Source organism: Lithobates pipiens, unplaced genomic scaffold (assembly GCF_037356315.1).
Source record: "Lithobates pipiens isolate NorthernLeopardFrog02 unplaced genomic scaffold, aLitPip1_a1.2 Scaffold_19, whole genome shotgun sequence".
Classification (NCBI taxonomy): domain Eukaryota; kingdom Metazoa; phylum Chordata; class Amphibia; order Anura; family Ranidae; genus Lithobates; species Lithobates pipiens.
This window is the reverse complement of record NW_027507764.1, coordinates 84,450,602-84,476,441: the sequence shown is the minus strand read 5'-3', so window position 1 is coordinate 84,476,441 and position 25,840 is coordinate 84,450,602. Positions and strand designations below refer to the sequence as shown.

Sequence of the window (25,840 nt, the reverse complement as noted above, 5' to 3'; positions counted from 1 at the left end):
CTTCCCACAGACAGGGACTGCAGACTGGGACATGGGGCACAGGAGGGGCTGCAATGATGGGCACAGTGAGTCTGCATTCACGGCACAGTAAAGCTGCATTTGATGGACACAGTGAGGCTGCAATGGTGGGCACAGTGAAGCTGCAATGGTGGACACGGTGAGGCCGCATTTGTGGGCACAGTGAGACCGCATTCACGGGCAAGGTATAGCTGCATTTGGTGGGCACAGTGAGGCTGCATTGGTGGGCACAGTGAGGCTGTATTGGCAGGCACAGTGAGGCTGCATTGATGGGGACAGTGAGGCTGCATTTGATGGGCACTGGTGAGGCTGCATTGAGTTCTTGCATCAAGACTGCTGTCTCTGACCATCTCCTGTATCATGTCTGCAGTCTCTGAGTTTGGAGAGGAGTCAAAAGTGGGAGCGCCACCGGGATGGGGGTCATGGGAGAAGTCAGACTTGTGTGGACTGTGGACAGGAGACTATAGGATCAAACCAGAGCCACCAAGCTGGAGCCGACTGATTGAACCCTGCACAGTACACCTGAGAGGAGGTCAGTGACAGCGCCACCAGGCCAGTCAGGGGGGGTGGGGGGTGGGGGCCACTGATGTAAGGGGGAGTGAATTTTATAAAGTAAGGGGGCACTGATATAAAGGGTTTCCTCCTTATATTACCGTGTTTCCCCGATAGTAAGACACCCCCGATTGTAAGACGTATCGGGAGTTTCAGAGGGGTCGGCTAATATAAGCCGTACCCCGAAAGTAAGACTTATGTCTTACTTTCGGGGAAACACGGGGGTATTGCTGCCTCCAGTGGCGTACTAAGAGTGGGGCGGGGGGTGCGGGCCGCACCGGGTGCCACACCCTGGGGGGGGTGCCAGGCCAGCGCCCTCCCCCTCCGACTGAAGAGACAGCGCCGTTCTGATCAGTCTCGGGCAGCGGCTGTCACTCACAGCCGAGCAGAGTGAAGCCGCCTCCCCCTCCTCTTGTATGGCTACACAGTGCTGTCCATGAAGGAGAAGGAGGGGGAGGCGGCTTCCCTGAAGCCGCCTCCCCCTCCTCCTCCTCCTCCATACACAGCACTGTGTAGCCATACAAGAGGAGGGGGAGGTGGCTTCACTCTGCTCAGCTGTGAGTGACAGCCGCTGCCCGAGACTGATCAGAACGGCGCGACGCAACCACAGAGAAGGGGATTATTGCGCCAGGTCCCGGATCACTGCCGACAGGTGTCACTGGCTCTGTGTCCTCCCGGTACAGGTCAGTGCTGGTCATACAGAGAGAGACCAAGGAGGGGGAGGGGGAGGGGGGATGTGAAGAGATTCTCTGCAGCTCTTATTATGTAACCGCAAGATGCAGCTGAGGAGGACTACAAGTCCCAACATACCGGGCTGTGTGGGCTTACAGTTCTCCTCTGCTGAGCATAGCAGCTTTGTATGCTTGGACTTGTAGTCCTCCATAGTGCAGCCTTGCATGCTGGGACTTGTAGGCCTCCTCTGTAGTACAGTGCAGCCTTGCATGCTGGGACTTGTAGTCCTCTGTAATGCAGTGCAGCCTTGCTTGCTGGGACTTGTAGTCCTCTTCTGTAGCGCAGTGCAGCTCTGCATGCTGGGATTTTTTTCCAATATAAGACATACCCCGAAAGTAAGACATAGTGGGGCTTTTGGGGATAAAAAGAAAGTAAGACACTGTCTTACTTTCGGGGAAACACGGTAGTAACTCACGCCCCCTCTTACCTTGTGTATTCTTTCTGTGGAAGGTGGTCCCCCCACGTCCTGAGTTCCTGGGTCCCCCTTGATGATTGACCACTTACCACTTTTAACTTGAATTAATTAATTATATATATAAAAATCCCTATGTGATTTAATATCTGTATATAATACACTCTTCATCAAATGTGCTTTAAAATGTATGGTTTTATCTTTCATGAACAAGAAAATAATGACGTTATGCTGTTGGGCTGGTATAATAATGCTGTGGGGCTGGTATGACATTTTTTCCAGGGCTGGTTTTTATTCCCAGTCCGGCCCTGCCGGTGGTATAGTCGCCTTTTGATTATAAATACATTTAGCCTCTTGTTGTAATATCTTTTTATCAAAATTTCCCCCCCGCAATTTCTGGGAGAAGACTTCTAAGGCAAAAAACAAAATCACTAAGGGATCATAACGGTGATTAAAGGGGTGTTTCAGCGGGTGTTTTTTTTTTAAAGTTAGCAGCTGCAAACACTGTAGCTCCTGACTTTAAATAAGGACACTTACCTGTCCAGGGTGCCCGTGATGTCACCCCCCCTGAGGCCGATACGTCCCTTGTATCGTGTCCCAGTGCCGCCATCCTCACTAAGGGAAACAGGCAATGGAGCCTTGCGGCTTCACTGCCCGTTTCCTACTACGCATGAGCGAGTCACGCGGCTCTTTGTGAATGGGGCGCACTGTGTTCTGGGACACACAGAGTTCCCAGAACACACCGCGCCATCTTCCCCAGAAGACAACGTGAGGAGAAGAGAAGACTGAAGTTTACCGCGGAGTAGGAAGAGGCAGATTAGGAAGACTGTCTAGCAACAGGGGTTTCTCGTAAGTAAAAAAAAAAAAAAGTATTTTCAAATGTTTATTTTTTTTATTTTTTAAGAATATTAATTTTTTTTTTTTTTTAGGGTGGCCCTCCACTTTAACCACTTCAGCCCCGGAAGAACTGGCTGCTCAATGACAAGGCCATTTTTTGTGATACGGCACTGCGTCTCTTTAACTGACAATTGCACGATCGTGTTAAAATTTACACCTTTTTTCCAACAAATAGAGCTTTCTTTTGGTGGTATTTGATCATCTCTGCGTTTTTTATTTTTTGTGCTATAAACAAAAAAAGAGAGCCAATTTTGAAAAAAAAAACACAATATTTTGTATTTTTTGCTGTAATAAATAGCCCCATTTTTTTCCCTCAGTTTAGGCCAATATATATTCTTCTACATATTTTTGGTAATAAAAATCGCAAAAAGCGTATATTGATTGCTTTGCGCAACAGATATAGCGTCTACAAAATAGGAGATAGATTTATGGAATTTTTACTATACTTTTTTTTTACTAGTAATGGCGGCGATCTATGCTATTTTTATTGAGGCTGCGACATTATGGTGGACACATCGGACACTTTTGCCACATTTTTTGGTCAATTGAAAATCATACAGCGATCAGTGCTATAAAAACGCACTAATTACTGTTTAATGTCACTGGCAGGGAAGGGGTTAACACTAGGGGGCGATCAATGGGTTACCTGTGTTCCCTATGTGTGTGCTCTAACTGTGGGGGATGGGACTGACTATTGGAGATGAGAGATCATGGTTCCCAGGTCGTCGGAACTCATGATCTCTCTCTCCTCTCCTCACAGAACTGGGCTGTGTATGTTTCGCATACCACGGCAGTGGAAATGCACGCAATTTAGGCTGGGGCGAATCGACACTCTAGGCTTATGCACCTTTATGCATGATAACACTCTCAATCAGATAATTAGATAGAGGCTGGTTTGTTTGTGACTAGGTTCAGCACTACCATGGATGACTGAAAATTGCAATTGGTATGGGTCTGATTCTATTACACAATGTATATGGAGACCACATGGTTGATTGTATCACTTGGTGTCTTGGGTTGGCCAGGTGGTTTCTTCACATGTGTGTGATTAGAGTCCCTATATCCTATGCTGTATGTGGTTCTGTATGTATTTTTAGGTTGCCTATGGTTATGTGGATGTATATGAGGGTGACTGTATGTAAATAGGCACAAGCATTTGCTAGCGCTGTTGTGGTGTGGTTGCTTTTGATTGGTTGGATTTGCATGGGGTTAGTTAGCTTTGTGTGAATGAATGCCTCCTTCATTGCCCCTTTTGAAACCTTTTCTGTGCCCGGACTGCCTGTTGATTTATGCAGAAAATAGAGATTAGTTGTATACCTTGGTCTAATTGCCATATATCGTTAGTGTACACTATGAAGATGTATTTTGTGCATCTCAGTATATAACTTTGGTAATATAGGAAATCCTTGGTTGATGGCTGTCCCGTTGCCTCTGTTACGATCTGATGTCCACCAGACTAGATCAATGACTCTTACACTATCGATCAATTACCGGATGATGGTCCGAATCTCTTTCTTGTGATACTGTTGGTCACATATGGTCAATATTATGTAATTTGGTGAGCACTTATAGTAATGGTATCATATGTGTTATGAGAATAAATTAAATTAAAATGATATTAATGTTATTATAATGATGCTTTTTGTAATCTGATTGATAAATATAGATGCATGTAGAGTTACCCAGAAGAAGCAGTTCATGACTCTCCAAATCGCATTGGAATACTCCATGCACCAGCATCTTTCAAGCTTTTAAAGGATTCAAGTAGTGTTGGCAATTGCCAAATGTGGCTCGATTTATTTGTAAATTTTTATGCTATTTATGTTTCTGTAATAAATATACTATTTTATTATTGACAAATTGTTTGTGCTTACCTCAGTGACAAATCACCATATGGGAGAGTGGTGTTTTCCCAGATTCCTTCCAATACATGTACAGTATCTTAACGACCGTCTCTCTCTGAAATTCTTGTATTAGACTTACCATTAACGCCTCCGGTGGATTCAGCCTTTGCTCTTTTGCAGAACTTTAAACACCAATAAGATATTAAGCATCAGCTTTATGGGACACATTAGTGATGTTTGCAGAGACTAGAATCGGGTTGATGCAGGTGTCCAACACATTCATGTGTTGGATGCTGAAGATCCTAGCGATCCAATATGCCACTAGTGTGTCCCTGCAGAGAATATGCTGAAGAACCTAATGGTGCTTCTAGCTCTGCAAAAAAAGAGAGAAGACTGAATTCACCAGAGGAGCTAACGGTAAGTATAATAGATGTGTTTTTAGGAGACCATTTGATTCCCCACCACTGTTGTGGAGTGGATTTAAAAGAAGTGGAGTGGATCCCCTCGTCTTTCTGTCATATGACAGTGCTGGCACTTGGTGATTGGCCGCTCATACACCAGCGCTGTCACCTGGATCTCTCCTCGTGTAAGCACCAAGCCATGATTTCAGTTATAGTTCAAACGGCCAACAGGTTCACTTTAAAGTATGATGGAATAAATGAATTGACATGAGCCATCTGCTTTTATGAACTGTTTTGTTTTGATGTTTTGCCAGTCCCTTCTGCTCTGCTCAATTTCCCGCACTTTGTAGTTATGATATGGTTAATGTCAAAGTAACAGTTCATTTTAACAGTCTCTCATTTGCTCATCTCCCTCTCTTTGTGTTATGAGCAATTATGCTACCTTTCATCAGTGCCCTGCCTATTCACCCAGTCATCTCAAAGCAACCTCAGTACAGTTGACCCGTTCATTTAAAAGAAGAAAGCCACCTGCCCCAGGAATTTTCCCATGAAGTCTACAGCAATACATGCTTTATGTCTATTTTATGGGAAATAGCCAGAAATTAAAAGTAGGATAGTATTTAAAGCTGATTTCCATGTTTCATTTGACTAAATAGTTTATTTGGACCAAACTTGTTTCCAAATATATGTATTTTGTGAGTATATATTTACATGGGGGCAGTCTTGTATTTTCTTTATATATATATATATATATATGCAGTGTCTTCAGCATGGTAGTGCTCCACAATGGCTGTGCTTTACTGGTTCTTCCTACAATTCAGGTCTATTAATCAAATTAAAATAATGCGCTCTTTGTGTGGCTGAAAACTCATCTCAACAGTTGCTAGGCAAGAGACAATAATTGCACTTAGCTACCTTTACTGGCTAATCTTTTTTTAAAGTCCCACTCCGGGGAGTCGAAAAATTAAACATTCTCCTTTGCAGTGGGTCTGTGCTCCCACTTCAAGGGCAAATTGCTTGTTTAGGTCTAGGAAACTTGTTGAGCAAGATTTACTTACCAGATTCTCCATGCTGCTAGACTGGGTACTGCAGCTTCTTTTTTCCTATGCTCCAGCGGTCTAAGGACCTTATGTCATCAAGACCAGTGCAAGGTTTAAAGCTCTGCATTGGCCGTGTTGACACCAAGGTCAATCCATTGCCAGAGCACTGTCTGTCGGAGGAGTGGAGGATAGTGCTTTTCCTTTCCCTTGTGCAGTCCCACTGAAAGGGATAATGTTCACATTTTCCAGAGTTGTGTTTTATTGCAATTACAAAATTGGGGAGAAGTAAGCTAGTACAATGTGTATCAGATACAAAATTTACCTTAAATTATATCTTTTGCCACAACTTTTTTAAAATACTTTTGAATAGATTAGGGAAGGATTAGATCTTTTGTCAGGTTTTTATTACTGCCTGGTCCCTGATAGAGAGATTCTGCCTTTCTATTTATCTTGGTGACCATTTATACCTTGGCAGAAAGTGATGGTAAATCCCACATTTTTGGTGAAGGGAAATGCTCAAATAGGAACACCTGTGGAACTTAAAGCTAAGACTTGATTTTTCCACACTTTAAAGAATTTCTTGATGCCCTTTTCAGGACAGGAAGTGAAGGGAAATGTCCTCAACAGTGTGTCCCCCTCTCCAACTAATACCAGCTGGTGATTACTACAATATGGACTCATCAGCGTCCAAGAATATTGGGATCATTTTTTCTTTCCAATGACGGTCCATCCAGCAGGAATGAGGAATCCCCGTTAAGAATCACTTTAAACAATTGAAATGTTGGCTAACTCTGTCCCCATACTCTAATTAATGGATGAAAACAAGCCCCAATTCCTTTGGAACAATGGCTTGGTTATGTCATGATGACCCACTCAAAGCACTGAAAATCCAGTCGTTCTGAAATATCACCTGCAAAGGTAGCTATTGCTTCTCTATAGGAGTAGAATTGAAATTCCAGCATCCCCCTCTGGGGACTGAGCGGTGCGTGCTCTCAAAGTCATCTGATTTTGGATTTTTTTGCTACAAAGCTTTCATTGGGAAATGTATTGTTAATAGTGAATACAAAGATAAGCTCATCTTTAAAGTGGAGATGAAAGTATACTATCTATGGCCTCTGTGTATTTACTTGGAAGCAGAGAAGATTAGGACCAAACTTTGGACACTAATCCAGCACACATATGCGGAACAGCTGTTACACCTTGATATGGTAGATTATGTTGTGTAAGACGTATGTTATGCAAGCTGCGAAAGGAACTTCAAACATTGTGAGATGTTTAAAACTGTTACATGTATGTCCATTTACTATATTGGTGCAACAATGAACATCCTAATGGGGCAATGCATCAAATTAAAGAGTTCATCAAGCTGTTTTCACCACGTTTATCAACAGAAAACCGCATCTTACTGATTTATGTGCAGTGACTGCATCCGAAAGCTGGTCATCGGAATTTCGTTCAAATTGTTTTGTTTTAAGAACACCTGTTAGAAACTCTAATCATTCAGGGGCCAAATTAAAATTCACTTGACCGCAGTGATGAGAAAATTTGAAGGATGGAATTTTTTTTATAGCATTTCTTACTGTGATTTTCCTTCCGGAAAGCCTATTCATTCAAAAATTGGATGTTAAAAGCAAATATAATTTTGAAGTACATTCAAACAACATTTGTAAAGTCATCAAATGTACTGAGCATTTTTGTGTAGTGTCCCTGCCCTGTGCCAGCTAAATTTAGTGTATGGCTTTGCTGTAACCAGCTGAGCTGCAATTTATTTTTTAGATCTGATCAGGTTCATCCCTAAACCTGGTGGCTGATTGTTTCTATCTGCCTCTGAATTTTTTTTCCAGAAATAGTGTAGGAGGGTCAGTCCCTGGATTATGAATATTTATCTGACCCTAGTTAATCCCATGGAAGGCTGTCCCAGAAAGTGTAGCTGGGGAGAGGATACATTTTTGGGAGGGTCTGATCAGAGCTCTCTCCTGGGGTCTCCTTCCTCCTGGGGTCAAGAGTTACTGCTGTTAGGCCTCTGCATGTGCTATGGCTGAGGGGCTAAATGAGGCTGGATTAAAGTAGACTTGTTGAAGGACACTACCTGAGGAACCTGGGCTGGACAGGGAAATCTTTCACTAAAGAGGATCAGGGGAGCAGGGCGGGTGCTACCTCTGGATATTGTGAGTAGGACCATTTGCCTGTAGCTCCAGCATTACTTTGAAGCTTCTACTGATGGGCCCAATTCTGCTAAAACAGGACTTTGTTTAAGAATCAGTCCACCAAGACCTGCATGGATTTTTGAGTATCCTGCACCCTCATCCTTCTAAAGACACCCCCTAGACTGAGCCTGAATTTTGTCGTTGGGCTTCTGGAGCTGGTAGCAAGGCTGGCAGCCTTTTAACATGTAAGGGAGACATGTATATTTCCAGCAGCCCCTCCAGCTGTGAGCGCTACATTCATATGAACGTTTGTACAAACTTTGTACAAACTTTGAAAATCTACTAGTGTATGGCTAGCTTAATTTTATTTCAACGAGGGGTCATTCCTAATAGTAGATGTGACATGTCCAATCCAATTATTTTAATTTCCAACAAATATGAGTGACCTAGAGTTAAAATATAACTAAAAGCAAAACTTTTCGTTTTAGATAGTGTAAAGAGGGTTTAGAACATCTTTTAGGCTTTTATTGCTGTCTCTTTCCCTGTTAAGGAAATTACCCTATTTGCCATGTTTACCATTATCATTATCACCAATGAAAGAATTTCCCATATTTTGTATTGTCACTAGACATGTGCAGAGTGAAATATTTAGTTTCGGAATTTCGTTTTCGTCTGAAAAATAAATTTATTTAGTTACTCCCGAAATTAGTTTTTATTTATTTAGTTTTTCGTTCAAAAATTGCATTCGTCTGAAAATCCACATAAATTACGGTCGAATCTGTCTTTGAAGGCTTATGGTGTCTGTCAAATGTATAAAGAAGATTCGACGGAGCTGCTAAACTCTATACAGCATACTTCGTCTGAACTTTAGAACCCTATTAAAGTCTATGGGACTCCAACGTTCAAAATCTAAAGTGCTAATTTTAAAGGCAAATATGCAAGTTATTGTCCTAAAAAGTGTTTGGGGACCTGGGTCCTGCCCCAGGGGACATGTATCAATGCAAAAAAAAGTTTTAAAAACTGTAGTTTTTTCCGGAGCAGTGATTTTAATAATGATTAAAGTGAAACAATAAATGTGTAATATTCCTTTAAATTTCGTACCTGGGGGGGGGGTCTATAGTATGCCTGTGAACGGGCGCATGTTTCCCATGCTTAGAACTGTCCCTGCACAAAGTGTAATTTCTGCAGGAAAAAAATTCATTTAAGATCACTCGCGGCTATAATGAATTGTCAGATCCCATAATACAGAGAACACTCATTGAAAGTCATTGATTAAAAAAAAATAAAAAAAGTGTGGGGTTCCCTCAAATTCAATTACCAGGCCCTTCAGGTCTGGTATGGATATTAAGGGGAAACCCTGCGTCAAATAAAAAAAATTGACGTTGGGTTCCCCCTAAATATCCATATCCATATCGATATACGAGTGCTTTTGCTTACAAGCATTCTTCTGGAACAGATTATGCTCGTAATCCAAGGTACTACTGTACATTCAACTGCATGTGTAGACATAACTACCAATTAATCAGGTGCTATTGTGGACAATTTTACCAGCAAGATCACACTCAGAAACATCACCCAGGTGAGCCTAAGGACCAACACATGTGTGGTTAGCAAATGTCCCTCGTTCAGCAGGGCAGTTCCCTCTTTTTTCAATTTGACCCATTTCTCCCAGATCCTGAAAATGGCCCACTCGCTAGGTAGAAGCTGAAAATTTTCTGCATCAGCTTGTAGGCAGGTGCAGTCTATTTTCTCCATTGTAGGTGGAGAAGTCAAGAGGAACATGTTTCTTCTATGGCAGTGGCATCAACCCTGTCCTCAGGGCCCACTAACTGGCCAGGTTTTATGTATTAACTTGGGGAGATGCAGACTAGAATACTGCAATCACTAAGCAGCAAATATCACCTGTGATATATTTCAGTTATCTTGCAAACCTGGCCTGTTAGTGGGCCTTGAGGACAGGGTTGATGAACACTGCTCTATGGTATCCTGGGTCACTGGGGAAGCTATATGACTCTGACAGTGAACCCAAATTATTATAAACTGTCAGTACCGGTACTTACTATATTTCATACTGTTCATACTCACATTGCCACTAGAACATTTTTTTTCTGTAGATTGCAAAAGGCCTGGTTGATCCTGCCGTTCCCTGTCCCTCCCTCCATATCTGTGCCCCCACTGTTCAACAGAGGCTGATCGTTAAACCTGCTTCTGTCTATGCAGTCCTGCTGGAAAGCCAGTGTTTGATCAGCTACTGCAGCCAATGGCTGTAGAGCTGATCTGTGTATTTTGACAAGATGGGAGAGTCCCGCTACCAGAACGCAATAGCACAGTAGGGGAGATCACTGCGTCCATATTGCTTGTGTGGATACGGGAATCTGTGTGTTTTTTTTTCTTTTTTCGTTCAACCAACAGGTTAAATGGAAAAAAAAACCTCTGGGTGATTATCCTGCTAAAGAGTGTATGGTAGTAAAAGATGTAACAAATATGTAAAGTGTCCATCAGCCATAATGAAGTTTAGATCTGTATGTATCTGCCATGATGCTACAACATCGCTGCAATCTCTGCCTCAAACTGATTAGTGTTGAATCACTTAAGAACCGCCGTGGAGTGAAGCACTAAGATATTAAGGTGCCTGTCTGAATATCTCTGTATGAAATTCATTGGAAAGAGCTTATAGAAGAGATGCAGTGAAGCGGAAACCACAGTGTTTTCTTGCAGTGGAGCATGCCGGATTTATAGAATTAGTCTGAGCTATATAAACATGTTTACATCTCTTAAGCTCTTATGTCAGTAACAAAGGGCAACCTCTAAAGGAATGAATGGAGCTTTTGTATATAAATTACCTTTCTTTGTTTGTTATGGTTAGCATTAAAAAATTCATTTTTTAGCCCAGTATATATGAAATATTGTTTAAGCGTATTTTATATTTTTATTTCAGCCAGCAGATAAAGCTTTAGGGCTCATTTACGTGGCTGATCTGGGCCGTACACCACCAAGAATCAATGTTTCTCTGTCATGAGTACACTCAGGTGTTTGCTATTAGCCACAGTCAGCAGCCTGTGCAAAGCAATTTCAGGACAACAGGTGCTATATCTGTTCACATGTAGACCACATCTGAACAGGTTTATGCATTTAGGCACAGATGAACGGTCCTGGGGGCAAACTGTCTGTGAGTGGCCCAGTCTGGTGATGTGAACGAGCCCTTTGACTCCTTTTCCAATCTTGCAGCCTTTTCTTATTTGCTATGCTAAAAAAGCCTTTAGTTAACAGAGCTCAATAGCTTAGGATGAAATTTACACACACATGCAAATGAGTCAGATCCCCCTTTCCCTTTTTTTTAAATGTTTTATATGGTATAAAATCAGAATCAGAGGAACGTAAGGAGTTTGAATATGACAAAATCAATTAGATCATAATTGCACTGTAAGGATGAGCCCCATACACACTATAAGATTTTCTGCTGATTTTTGTCTTCAGATTTACCAACACCATGTAGTGCAAGGACCTGCCTCATTGCATACAAATTGAAACTCCTAAGGTTTGACCTCATGTTATATGGTTTTGGTAAATCTGAAGACAAAAATCAGCAGAAAATCTGATAGTGTGTATGGGGCTTAAGGTCCGAAATTAAGCCACTTGTATTATAGCGAACCAAATATGGTCATGTCCATATATGGTCAATTACGTCAGTCGGAAAACCCTGACCCTCTGTTTACATCATACATCATACACATTTTTCATCTGCTGGACCTTTCTTTTGGCAGGAGTGACACGAGAGGACAATATGTGGGTCGGTAGTGTGCATTTTTTTTTCTTTTGGCTGGTCAACAAGCATCATACATTAATAAAAAAAAAGGTTTATCTTTCTGCTGTGGTGGGGTGGAAGCTTACACAGATAAGCAATATACCAAACTTATAAATAATCTTAAGAAAAACTGTGTAGCGCCAAAAGTTAATGAACAGCGATGAAATGTGAATACTGTGTTTTAAATGGACAGCGCATTGAAATAAAGTGCAAAAAAGTGTTAAATTGAAAAAAATGCTAAATTGAAAAAATATATATAAGTCCAATCTTGAATGGAGATCAACAATAAAAAAACAATATAGTGAAAAATATAGATTTAAATGCACAGTCCCATGATAAGATCAGCAATACAAACTTATTGGTGAAAACACAATAGTTCAGTGCTAATATGTGCACAAAACAATTGGTGGTGACTTGAAAAATGAAGAGGTGATCCAGTACGGTGCTCCAGAATCATCCACCGCACCCCTGTGAAATGGACACTCACCGGAAAGCTGGCTGCCGTTACAGCAGCAAACACACGCTCAGTGTAGATCCGCCATCTGTTGTGGGCAGGGGCGTTGCTAGTGGATGGCTATTGGGGCTATAGCCCCGAATCTGGGGCCCATAACCCCGAGTCTCTTGCTGCAGATTCCCTGTCTAACCAGAGGGTTGCGGCTGCTGCGGTGGGCGGGTTGGCTGCATGAGAGAGGAGGAGGAGAGGAAAGAAGCGAGCAGGCGGACGAGCAGAGATGACATCTCTCTCCGCCCGCTCCACATCAACACTCTTCACAGCCGGGCCTCTTCAATTTGGGAGCAAGGTGCAGCGAGCAGCAGAGAGATGACATCATCTCTCACTGCCCGCCACACCTCTGCACTCTTCTTCCCTCACAGCACAATGGAGTGGAGGTCATCATGGAGCTCCACTTTGCAGCCAGACCCCCTTGCTTCAATGTCGGAGGTGCGGGTGGAGCAGCGAGATGGCATCATCTCTCACTGCCCGCCCGGCATCACCACTCTCCTGCTCTCCATAAATGGACCAGTGCTGTCAGCCTGCCACCAATGCAGCTTCAATGCACATTTGGTGGCACTGGCTGGTATGACAAGTGACAATCCACATCAGTTGGCAAGTGACAACCCACATCTGGTGGCCGGTGACGTGGCAAGTGACAATCTGCAAATGGTGGCAGCAGATGTGTCAATCTGTAAATGGAGCCAGGAGACATGGCAAGTGACAATCTGCAAATGGTGGCAGGTGACGTGGCAAGTGACAGTCTGCAAATAGTGGCAAGAGATGTGGCAAGTGACAATCTGCAAATGGTTGCAGGTGATGTGGCAAGTGGCAATCTAGAAATAATGCACTTCAATCACCCTGACATCATATCAACCATGGTGTCATGATGATTGAAGTGCCAACACCAGCCATCGCCCATGAAAAATTTCTTACCACCAGACCCCCCCCCCCCGTAGGCATGCAAAAAGGTTGGTGACTACTGCTATGGGCTCTAGCCCCAGATCTTTTGCAGACCTAGCAATGCCCTTGGTTGTGGGGAAGGCTGTTCAGAAACTCGCAGATGTAGTTGTAGTAAATAAAAGCTCAATGGGTTCCAGATGAAGTCTCCATAGTGCAATATTTATTGAATTTGTATGTTAAAAGCCAAAATAAAATAAATCATAAAAACTTATGACAATGGGTGCCATTGCCGTCCCAGTGTCGAACAGTGGCCTGACATTAGCACTAGTGTCTCATCCCCATGACGTTTTGTCATATAGGATATTATTAAGGGGTCCTCTATCCTCTCAAAACTGCTCAAATCATGGTGTCCCCTTAGAGAAACTGCAAACAGAAAGTGATCCGTCGGCCATTTTGCCGATCAGACATTGTGATTGACATGGAACTGTATCACTGGACCACATGACTGGCAATAGATGTACATTGTAAGACTTTTTACTATGTTCCCCTTACTCTTTAATGTGGGAAGAGGGGGTTGGGTGTCCCTTTATTGGTAAAGGGTGCTCCTAGGGTCCGATAAGACCCAGCGCACAGACAACCACAACCACCAAGTCATGTTTGTGAGAGAGAGACCCTTGGTCTTATCAACATGGGGACATTGTGCTTTGTTAGGGTAACATGCCCAGTGGGGTAACCCCCCATGTTAAGGGCAAGTGTCTTGGTTTGGTTGGGGAGGGGGGCATGCTCGCCATTACTTTCCTGGCCAGGCTTTCTTTCTTTTATTTTCACCTGTTGATTCTGCCAGTAAATCTGCTGTTTTTCAACAGAACATCTGTCCTACAGATGTAGCAATTAGAAGGTTGAGGCACACCATTTAACATTGACAGGGATGCTTACAAAGATCAGCTTTTATTTAATTATGTAAAGCCTTTATCGCAAAAGGAAAAAAACTGTTGCTTTACCTGCTTAAAAACTGTTAGCTGGAATTTGGCTTCAATTTATTTAACCACTTAAGGACTACCCCATGCATATATACTGCGGCAGGGCAGCCCTCCTTCATGAAATCACGTACAGGTACGTGATTTTGTGCAGTGGGTCTGGAGCATGCACATGCACTGCCAGCGACCGGCTGTGATTGGACCCAGTGATCATTCACAGGAGAGGCACATTGATTTGCGCAAACCAATCAATATATGCAAAAATATGTAGTATTTCGGCCTAAACTGCTGAAAAAATTATTTATAGTGCAAAAAATAAAAACTGCAGAGGTGATCAAATTCCACCAAAAGAAAGCCTAATTTGTGGGAAAAAAGGACATATATTTTATTTGTGTACAGCGTTGCACGACCGCACAATTGTCAGTTAAAATAACGCAGTGTCGTATTGCAAAAAATGGCCTGGTCATGATGGGGGGTAAACCTTTCAAGGCTGAAGTGGTTAATGTATTTAAATCTGCTAGTACACCCTGTTAGATGTGCTGCTATCCAATGGTGTTTCAGTTGCTCCTTCAGAAGTGACACGACGGGACAAGCTGTGCGTTGGCATTCTGCGTTTTTTTTCTTCGTTTTGTTGCTCCTTCATCCAGAGTGGAGGCATTCTAGTAAAGCAGGACTGTTCACCAGGTGAAAACAGAGGGAAAAAAGTCTCAAAAAGAAAATTAATGCAGCCACCACATCTAATGATTGGAAAGCTGCAATATATTTCATTTTTGGTTTTGTGTTCAATACTGCTTTAAGTTGATTGGCTTACAGTGCTTCTGCATCCCTCCCAGTATGAATTCTGCTTTGATGATCACTATCAGAGGCTAATAGAAAGAGAGAATGAGGTACAATTTAAATCCAAACGAAGGGCACTTTCATTTTCTATTGTTCCAGTAACAACTTTTTTTGAGGAAAATTTCAAGAGATTTTTTCTCACTTTCCAATGCTTCTGCAGAATAGGAACTAAGTGGAAATAAAAAAAAAACAAAAAGAAAAAAAATGGGAGCAGGGAGCAAATTGTTAGAGGTTTTATAGTTTTGACTATAAATATACTTTGACCATTAGGTTTGTACAAAATTAAAAAGGTGGACATTTGGAAAAAAATATAAAATTACTTAACAGGTGTTAATTTAAGTTTTCAGAGGTTTCCAAGTAATTTCTTCATGCAAAATATGCATTTACCAATCACGAGTGTCCTCATACATGCCTAAGCCCTTGTATACATGGTCGGACATTCTGACGGAAAATGTCCGATCGGACCGTGTTGTCGGATAATCCGGCTGTGTGTGGGCTCCATCGGACTGTTTCCGTCAGAATATCCGACGGACAAAGTTTTAGAGCTGGGCTATAAAACTTTTCGACAACATGATCCGATCGGACTTTGTCCGATTGTGTGTAGAGAATTCCGATCAGACAAAGTACCACGCATGCTCAGATCAAATTCCTAGACCAAAGCTATTGGCTACTAGCCTGAACGTAGTCCCGTCGTAACAAAATAAAGTTGTCACGTTAAGTACGATCAGATTTTCCGACAACTTTGTCCGACAGTGTGTATGCAACACAAGTTTCGGACAAAATCCGTCGGACAAAATCCGACGGATTTTGTTGTCGGAATGTCCGACCGTGTGTACAAGGGCTTAGACTACGGTGAGCTTTGCTTCATCCTCCAAACTCAACCAGAAAAGGCAACAGTCATTCTCTGTTGGGATGTCTTACACGGTGTGTTTGTAGAACCCCCCAACGAGCCATGGACTTTGTTTGATATATGGTAAATTAAACAAAGTCTGGAGAATTCCTTTTCCAATTTTTTTTTTATTTAGCACTTGGCATGGAAACACTTCAGGATCCTTTGTTCTGCCCCCATTGAAAACAAAGATGAAATTCTCCTGGAATAGACATGTTGAAATATTCCTACTTATGTTTTCGTTTATATGGAAGTCAACGGAGAGAGTTGGAGATATACCTATTCTTGGCTTCTGTTTTTGTTTTTGTAAGTAAATTATCTATCCCCACAAAAATGCAGGAAGTGGTCTTGAAACCCAATAGCTCTTAAACATCTTGAGTATAGCTGAACCTTGGAGAGTAATGAAAAAAGAAAAAAAGGTTTTACCAACTTCAGTCTGAAAGAGAAGATTGACTACACAATGAAAAGCATTCCTGCCCCTGGCTACCATAATTAGGCTAAAACTTGGATTTACATTTGAGGGAGTCACTAACACTTAACCTTATTCTTCTCTCCTCTATCAAAGTGACAGCATGGGGGAACCCAGGACACTCTTAATGAACGACTGAAAAGCTGACATGGAATTCACAAACCAGCATGGCTGTTTGTACAGTATATAAATGAAGAATCGTAGAGGGAACTGCAGAATGAGACTTTCATTTAAGGTAAGTTGCAGAACAATTTAGGCTTGTGAGGGGAGGGTTAATGGGTGGTCTCTAAGAAATTTGAAGCTAATGAAATCTGAGGAATGTTGCACATAACATTCTCCAGCCTGTAGCTCTGTAGAGGTCACACTTGCTTGGATAGAGCGAGCACTCTGCACAGATGATAAGTCATTAATTGGAGGTAGCAGCATAGAAGACTAGACCCTGCAAGCCTTCCCAAGGTATTCCTGCCATAAAAAGGTCTCTTTACAAATCTATTCTAGCTTAACGAAAATACTTGAATCCAAGAACACTGAAAGAGAGACAATTGCAAACACATGCTCCAAAAGCTTTTATGTAGAGACATTAAAGAGGTTCTATTTTGTTTGCATGGAAGAATGCATTTTATGTGTCACAGAGTACTCAGAGATGTGAACTTGCTCGCAGCTGTATTCTCCAAAGATCTCAGCACAGCTGTTTAGAGAAATCGAATGTCATAATGCATTTTATTCCACAGTAATTGTGTTGAATTGGCTGTTGGGTAACAGTTAAGGTTCTTAATTTTTATTTTTTTGATTTGCAGGTAACAATGGTGAGTTGGCAGTCCTCTGTAAGACTGAGTTGTCTGTTCTTCCTTCTTGTTTGTTATGAAGTCCCTGCGGAGAGATGTACTGGGGGTCCATCCTGTACCAGCGGCTCTACAGACAGTGACCAACAAAAACCATGTGTGGGCACCAGATGCCCAGCCAAAGCCAGCAGAGCTTCTCGTTCATACCAACACACAGCTAGCAGTGATGGCTTTTTACAACCTGGGAGAGCTAGCCATCTGCCCTCAGCATCCTCAAGAGCTGAAGTTTCAGGTACCACAGACACTTGGGGAGGAGCTCCCCACCTACACAACAATGCCACCAAGGACTGCAAAGGAATTGAATGCAAATTGCCCCTGCGGATCCGCATGAAGTCTCGAGGCAGAGTTTTGTGCACCGGGGAGGGATGCCCACCTTCAGAAGGACAGCAGGGTGTTGTGCGTTTGTCAGACAGAGCGGCACACTTCATTGGCGAAGTACCGGAATTCCAATACGCCAATGCAGAACTGGGAGGAGCTCCATTGGGAGTTCAGCTCACCTGTGATATCAAGCCAGGTAAGTGCCCAATGTACTGACCAAATACATCATTTCAGGAATAAATCTGAAATAGAAATTGTACTCTACAAATAAGTTAAAAAGCCTAATTACTTTACAAATTTAAAGGATCATAAAATTAACACAACTTTAGATGCTTTATTGTGCATTGACATTTTCTGCTAAATCTGCTGTGGACTGTTGCTTAGTATTGTCATATATTCAAGCCGGAAAGCAATGTCATCCAATAGCATGAATAGAAGAGCTATGTGGAAATAGTACTGAAAGAAAAACTGTGCTTTTACTAAATATGTACAACATCGGTGCATGTCTTTGTCAGCATTGATGTTGTTAAAGTTTTTTAATACTGATAAGAACTCTTTTGGATAAAAAAAAATAAAAATAAAGAACTGTGGTTTAGGCTAAGTGTAAATTTAACAGTAACTTATTTTAGTAAACCAATAGGTTATAAATCACACATTTTCTAGTAGCAGTCATTGGCACTTTATTGTTTTTACTATCCGTATTTATAGAGTGACAACACATTGTACTGTACAATAATAAAAGAGACCAATTAAGAGACTTCAGACAAATACAAAGTCATGACACAGGAGCTGGGTTGCCAACTGCCAGTAAATTTACTGACAGTTTGTAAAAATCTGTGATTTTTTTTTTTACAACTGCCAGTAAATATCAGTGGCTGATAATTTCATGCTGTATTGACTTTTTAAGTGTAAACCAGCAAATTACTTTGTTTTATGTATTGTTGGTGTTTCCATATCACTTTTATACAGTTAAATTATCCACTGTGTAAGTTTTCAATAGGAGTTCTGTAATTTCTCAGGTTGCCAGTAAACAATGTGTTCTGCCAGTAAATTTTCCATGTTTTGTCAGTAAAAAAATGCTGCAGGAGGTAGGCAAACCTGCACAGGAGAGGAAAATAATCTGCCTATAGGATCCTTGATTTTTTTTAAAATTATTATCAATAACAAAATTAGAATAAAAAATTGTTGCTGATTCAGACATAACTGCCTACACCTGTTCAGCCGTATGGTTGACGTGTGCCTTCGAGACAGCTGAAAAAGCAAAGTTGACAGTTCAAAATACATTAAATATGGGATTTTATTTATGAGACCAAATCAGGAGATTTCCAGTGAAAGTGACAATTCTCCAAAGCCTGGATGGTTGGCAAGTGTATCGTATTGTGTTGCTGACTTGCTGGAACTTGTAGCACTAATTATTATTATCTGTCAGTGTCAGATTAAAAGAGCTGTAGACATTGTGTAGTAATTAAGACGTGAGCTTACTTTGTCCAACAGTCACCATTAACCACATCAATTAATATTAAAACCTGCCAGGGGTTCAGCTAAGAGGGGACAATAAACACAAGTAAAATGTTGATTTTTGGGAAATATTACAATAGTTTATCAGAAGTAAAGCCATTTAAAATTAAGGTTATGTAGTAAGGTGTGATATTTACTTGAAAGGAACATATAAAATAGCAAGGAGGCTGCTACTGCTATTCTTTTACTATGTTAATGTTAGTTGCCTGGGTGTCATGTTGATCCAAAGGCTTGAATACTTTACTAGTCATTACGCCATAAAAAATTGTACTGATCAGTTCTAATTTCCATTTGACTTGTTACATGTTTGTTCGGGGCCAGTGATGCACAGCTATTGAAATGAGAGGCAGCCAGGCAGCCAGCAAGGTCTAAAAATATTTGTGGAGGCTTTTGTCTACTTGTGGTAATGCCATAGACACCAGTAATTATGTAATTTGTTGTATGATGTGTGATCTCTTTTATGTATTGTATACAAGCTTTTTTAACCTTATTCAATTAAAAATGTTCATACTTTTATTCTAAACATGTGTGCCTATAAAGTCCATTCTTGTAATCTCAATTTTTTTTAAAACATTATCAGGACGGTGGCACATCTTTATTAGTGTATCCACAGTGTCACCCTGTGAGGATACAAAATAAATTAAATTTTTTTGAGACACCAGTAATTCGTTATAAAAACATATTTTATTACAAAATCGATCATTAAAAAAAAGGGAGGGGGGGTGTGTTACATATACATACAAATGCCAATTATTAAGCACTAAAAATGCTCTCTTATGCCGTGTACATTCCGTCGGAATAAACTCTGAAGATTTCTCCAACGGAATTCCGCTCAAGCTGCCTTACATACACACGATCACACCAAAGTCCGACCGTCAAGAACACGGTGACGTACAACATGTACGACGGGACTAGAAAAAGGAAGTTCAGTAGCCAGTAGTCAATAGCTTCCGTCTCGTGCTTGCTTCAGAGCACGCGTAGTTTTTGGTACGTCGGAACAGCATTAGAAAAATTTAGAACATGTTCTCTTTCTAGGTCCGTCAGAATTTTTAATGTAAAAAGTCCACATGATCAGAATATATGATGAAAAGCTCCCGTTGAACTTTTTCTGATGGAAATTCCGCTCGTGTGTACACAGCATAATAGTTGGAATCAATTAGAGTGATACTAAATTACAAGATGGTACAGCCTTTCACATACCGGTAAGTCTTATTCAAATTCTTCTCAACATGTTTTGTGGCTTATTGCCGCTTTCTCAAGAGTAGAGAGCACAAATATCTATAGAGAAAAAAAATCAAAATAAGGCTTACCATAGGCCAGGATGGCACACCAATCGTAAAGGTTCCTATGACAGTACCATATTTTGAAACATAGCATTTTGGATGTAGGTACTCACAACACATTAACACTTTTTTACAGAAAATGGCACAATTACTCAAAATGTTACAAGGTCAGCAATAGTAGCCTGCAAATTGTCATAATACAGGCTTGTGATCACCACAAACCTATTAAAGAAGAGCATCTATACTTATGTTCTGGAGGTCCATGTCTGATGTGTTGAATACCTGCTGTGTAGTTCCTCCTGCCAGGTCCTGCATCCTTTAGTTATGTACAAGCACGTGCCAGGGAGATCAGCACCCAAAAACAGCCTTAAGTGTATTGGCCAGGGAGCAGCAAAGCAATGGAATTTGAAGATATGGTCTGCCAGAAAGTTGTGTGTAGATGCTCGAGTCTAGTTTTAGAGGGTGTGCTTAGCATATAAGTGACCTAGTCATGACAGGGCGTGTTTAAGTCTGCTGGGTGCCATAGTGTGCAAGCATTCAGGTCCAGGCTCGCTGTAGTTACTTCACCCCCCTTGCTGCTATGTTGATTGCCATTTTGCCCAGGTCCAGTGTCATTCCACTTCCACCATTGGGCAGCTACTGATGATGTAACTCCTGCATGTGCGCCCAACAACTACATCATCCCAGGCTCTAGTTTTGGTATATTACAGGGATGAGCCATGGATGTACACTGTCCATGCACTGCAGACAGTGCACACATACTAAAACATTGCTAGAGGCCAGGGAAAACATGTTTGGGAGAAGAGACTTTTTCTTCTTTCAAAAATAATTCTACCTTTTAGCAGTTTTTTCTTTGTGTACCTCAGCTGCATTTGAAGGAACAGTTTGACAATGACTCTGTACAGTATGAACAAAAAGGCGCAATAGCGTCGCTACATTGTTTCTGTATACCCTCTTCAGAAAGTACTTCAGATCCCCAAAGCAAAAAATAATTTTTCCGAACATTGGTATTTGCATGGACTGCCCATAGATAAGTCTGCTTTTCTTTTGTTTATGCAATGGGTTGAAAAAAAAAACAGACCAAGGTGGATGAGAGAAACCATCCTGCTGTGTCTTTGTATTCTGACATCGGGGAGACTTCCCCGTCATCAGAATACATTGGCCAGCATTGCAGGTTATAGCTTGCAGTGCAGATTGAGCTGGGAAAATCTGTCAGGGTGATTGTGCAGAAGTTGTCCCGTAAATTGACTTCTGAACAACCGTAGTTCCCATACATGGATCAAAATTTGGGCGGTGCCTGTTGAACCGGACGAATTTCGATCCATTTATGGCTGGCTTTTAGAATTAGGAAACCTTTTTGGTCACATTTACTCTTTATTCACTCTCTGATTTTGTCCAGTTGACCGAAATAGAGAGTGTGGGGGAATCCAAGATGGTACAGTCATCGCCAAAACAAGAACTGAGGGGAAATCTTTCAGGGAGGACTCCCGTTCTGAGCGGAATTCCCTCACTTTGTAGAGATTGTCTTTCACTTCCTGTTCTGTGGGTCAAGAAGTGAAGGGATATCTCTTTAACTGGACAAAGACAGCATAAAATAAGCTGATGGGTTTTACTCCATACAAAAATTTAAAAAAAGGTATTGGTTTTACATACACTTTAAAGTGGTAAACCCTTACAGACCACTTTGACCTACAGGTAAGCCTAGATTCAGGCTTACCTGTAGGTGCAATAAATATCTCAAAACCTACACGGTTTAGGAGATATTTGCAAAAGACAGGTACCGCTGTCTACAGAGCATGCAATATGTTATATATCTTATAACATATAGGATAATAATATATTATTTAGCTTGATTATTGCTTTTTCAAAAGCAGCAAATTCTCGTTCTCCCTCTTAACTGTGTGAGTAAATCTTATACCCATAAACCCATTTCCGTTTTTTCCTTCTAGTTTAGAGGGCTGGGCTGGAAGGGAGCATTTGTTATGACTCTGCAGTGAGAGGAGTGCCTCCACTGCAGCATTTTTATTGGACAGCTGGGGCTAATGGTACTTTACCATTGGTCCAAGACTCCAAGCTTTCCATTGAGCTCAGTACCTCTGAGAAGAAGTGAGAGGCACTGTGAGCTCATCCTCTCAGTCTGCTGAGTGTGCCAGCTTGTATTTAAACTGGCCGCTCTGTATGTAGCTTCTGACAGGCTGTACATGGAGCCCCATATCTCTAGAACCATAGGTCGCAAGAGCTCCAAATTTTTACCAGTGGTGGGGTAACATTTAGGCTACCTACCGCCCAAATGGGGTCTCTGTGATCTCAGGTCGCCAAGCTACATCCCTCGAAGCTTGGTTTAAAAAAAAAAAATATATATATATATATATATTTTTTTTTTGTTATGTTCATGGCTTTGCCTCACCTGCCTCTCCTGACTGCATGTCCCTGATACACACATACATGCAGCCATTCACTGGGAAGAGCAGTGTACTGCTGTTTATCCTCCCCTAAGTCTCTGAGCTCCTTATGCAGCTGAAAACAGAGGTAATCACTTATAAAAAAAAAGGAAAACCGGTATTTATAATGTTTTTTATATGTATACACAAATGTTTTGCCTTTCATTTATATTTGAAACTTTATGGAAAGCTTTACAAGGTGAGGATTTATATATCATTTAATAGATTTCAGATTCTAGGTTTGCTTACTCCCCAGACAGGTTATGAAAACCCTTAGCATATCATAGCCCTAATGGCTAGTCTAAATTACTTCATTCAAGTCACAGAGATGTGAGAAGGTTTGTGCTATCTTCAGTTACAAATCTATCAGTCAATCATGTAGTGATTGAAGCTGATTTCATAACAGGAAACTGGATGACAGCTCCCGAGGGAGGAAAAGATTAGACCTTTCAGCCCTGCTAATATATTCAGAAACATATGGGAGATTAGGCAGGGATGGTTTAGCAGGATTCCTTGCTCCAGTAGAAGGGACAAGTGAGGAATTGTTCAGAAAGCTCACCAAAAAAGTCAATTTTTAAAAGTGATTTGGAGGATTTACAAACTTGATGCACAACAAAGATTAAAATAATTTCCGAGTGATATTTTACTTGGTAATGATTTCTTTAGGTGTGCTACATACTTTGTTCTCATCAGGAAAATGTACCCTATATTTGTATTTATTAATGATCATTGTCACTGAGTAACGTGAGGGGAAATGGCTTCTTCTTTAGATTCCCTTCCGGGTGAACTGTCTAAGGCAGTTTTCTCTTCAGTGACTAGTTGCAAGGTCTGTCTAACGGTGCTGTTGCAGAAAATGCCTTAAAAAAAAAATTCCAAATAACTTGTCTGATTAGAGAGACTACTTCTCTGTTATCTGCCTCTTTCTCTCTAGAAGCTTCCACAAGGCAAGATTTTCATAGGGTTTTATCCTGCAGTGTCCTTCACGGGGCATCCATGTGGAGACACAGAGAAACCCACATGGCACCTAGATGGTGTGACATTCTGAGATGCCTTTGTAAAGCATAGTGTGCACGCCTGTGCATTCAAAGAGTTTCCACAGGGCTACATAGGCTACTGTGTATGCACCTGTCGTGCCACCCCTGTAAGGGCTGCAGGATTTTCAGGCCCTCCCTTACACACAGCCAGGCATTAGATATTACGAACCAGTCCAGGGTATTTTGTTGTGTTTTTGTTTATTTAGTTAGTTAAAACGTGGATAGGGATAGAAGCATGGGATGCCCTGAAAACAAACTTAAGGACCTGATACTGTCTCTAGCTACTAGGAATGAACTAATTAAAATCGATATGCTGTCCTCTCATAGAATTGAAGGATCAGCTGATTCAATAACAAAAAGAATGTCCCAATTGTTGAGTGCAGGTGCTGATCCATAAGGAAATGCTGATGCACCTGGCTGACTTTGGACTCAAGCTAGAGGTGTAGGGTGGCTTTAACAATTGAAATGTTTCTAAGCTGCCTCCTGGTTACAGGCTAGTAGAGTATGGCACCTTGCTGCCCCTCCTCTGTCCAAGCTTGGGGTGTGAAGAATGAAGGTTACTCACTCAGTCCCTCTTGAATTGATCCTAAAGTCCAGGAGACTGCTGAACAGGCCCAGCTCCTGACTTTCAGGGTAACTCCAGCTACGTCTAGTTGAGGTTTGAAAGAGTGTGAGTCTTCAGCTCTCTCTCTCTCTCTTCTACTAGCTTCTTCCCTCTGTCTAGGGGCAGAGCCCTTCAGCACAGGCATCTCCTCTAGGCAACTGGACACCAGGCTCTGCTGCTCACATGGCCAGATTCCAGAACATTTATTGCCCATCTCCCCACCTACTGGGCCTTACCTACCCAGGGATTGGAGGAGACTCTATAAATATTCAGGCTTAGTCTCTGTGCCTCCACCCTCTATGTTCCAGAACTATCCAGTGAGTTCTAGAAGCCAGGGGAGGTAACAGATACCCAGCCCTTGGAGCTCTGCCCAGATAACACAAACAAATTACCCCAGCTCCTCTGCCTACAGAGGAGCCCAGCTAAATGTTCCTACTCTGTACACTGAGAGTGTTACACACCATAAGGTATGAATGGCATTTGGAGTGCATAGTTTGCATACCAGTGCCTGCAGAAGAAAATCTAGGGATCTGATTGAACTCAACCTGTGTGTGGTGCAATGGAGATGTCAGCAAAAAGGTTGGCTAAAGATACACTTTAGAGTATATCTAAAGCTCAGACTTTTTTTTTGTTTGTTTTTTTGGATAGAGTAGGGAAAGGTTATATCTTCTATCAGTTTTTTTCTGCTATATGTGACCCTTTGAGGAAATTTATATTCACTTACTCTTCTTTAGACAAAACAGGAAGTGAATATAAATCTATCAGAAGTGAGCAAATTGCCCACTTAGACAATTGTCACTAAAATATAAATGTCCCCATTAGAAGAGTTCTCCTGTTTCTGATTTTGTGATAACTATAAAATTTGGGACTTCCCTTCACTTTCAGTCCTGGTCAAAATGGTTACCAGTATAAATAAAACGGGACACGTGTTCTAAAAAAAAAAAAAAAAAAAATTGGCTGCAGTTGCACAATTTCTAGATGCTCTTTTTATAAAAAAAACGAATCTTCACTTTTCAAAAGGGAACTCTAAAGACCACTTTTGGCTGATGTCACAGAGCCAGTCCAGGCTCTGGAAGGATACCAACAATAATGTAGTGCAGGAATCTTTCCTGAAGTAGCAGCAACTTCAGTAGTATCAGCAGGAACGGCTGTCATAGACATACTTTGAAATGCACATGTCTTGCAACTTGGGGTCTCACAATTCTGAGCCCAAGTCACAGAAGTGTGAAAGGAGCCTAAGTTTGACCACATGTTTATATCCTTTTTGGTTGTAAAACTAAGGAGAGTTCAGAGAAGGGCAACTAAACTAAAGAGGCATGAAGGCTCTCAGCTATGAGGAATGATTAGCTGAATTTAATGTATTCTCCCTTTAGAAGACACATTTATG

At 41.5% G+C, this 25,840-nt stretch overlaps 1 protein-coding gene across 3 annotated transcripts in view; it reads left to right on the top strand.

Annotated features, from left to right (window-relative positions):
* Positions 1-16,372: 16,372 nt before the first annotated feature.
* LOC143996131 (uncharacterized) overlaps positions 16,373-25,840 on the top strand; it is a 34,957-nt gene continuing 25,489 nt past the window's right edge. The window contains exons 1-2 of one of the 3 annotated variants that reach the window (XM_077490994.1): positions 16,373-16,648; positions 17,211-17,769. In XM_077490994.1, coding sequence (XP_077347120.1) covers positions 16,604-16,648; positions 17,211-17,769 — 604 coding nt within the window. In that variant the 5' untranslated portion in view covers positions 16,373-16,603. Of the gene's footprint in view, positions 16,649-16,751; positions 16,889-17,210; positions 17,770-25,840 lie in introns of those variants that run through there. The other 2 variants (XM_077490995.1, XM_077490996.1) reach the window with 2 other exon arrangements.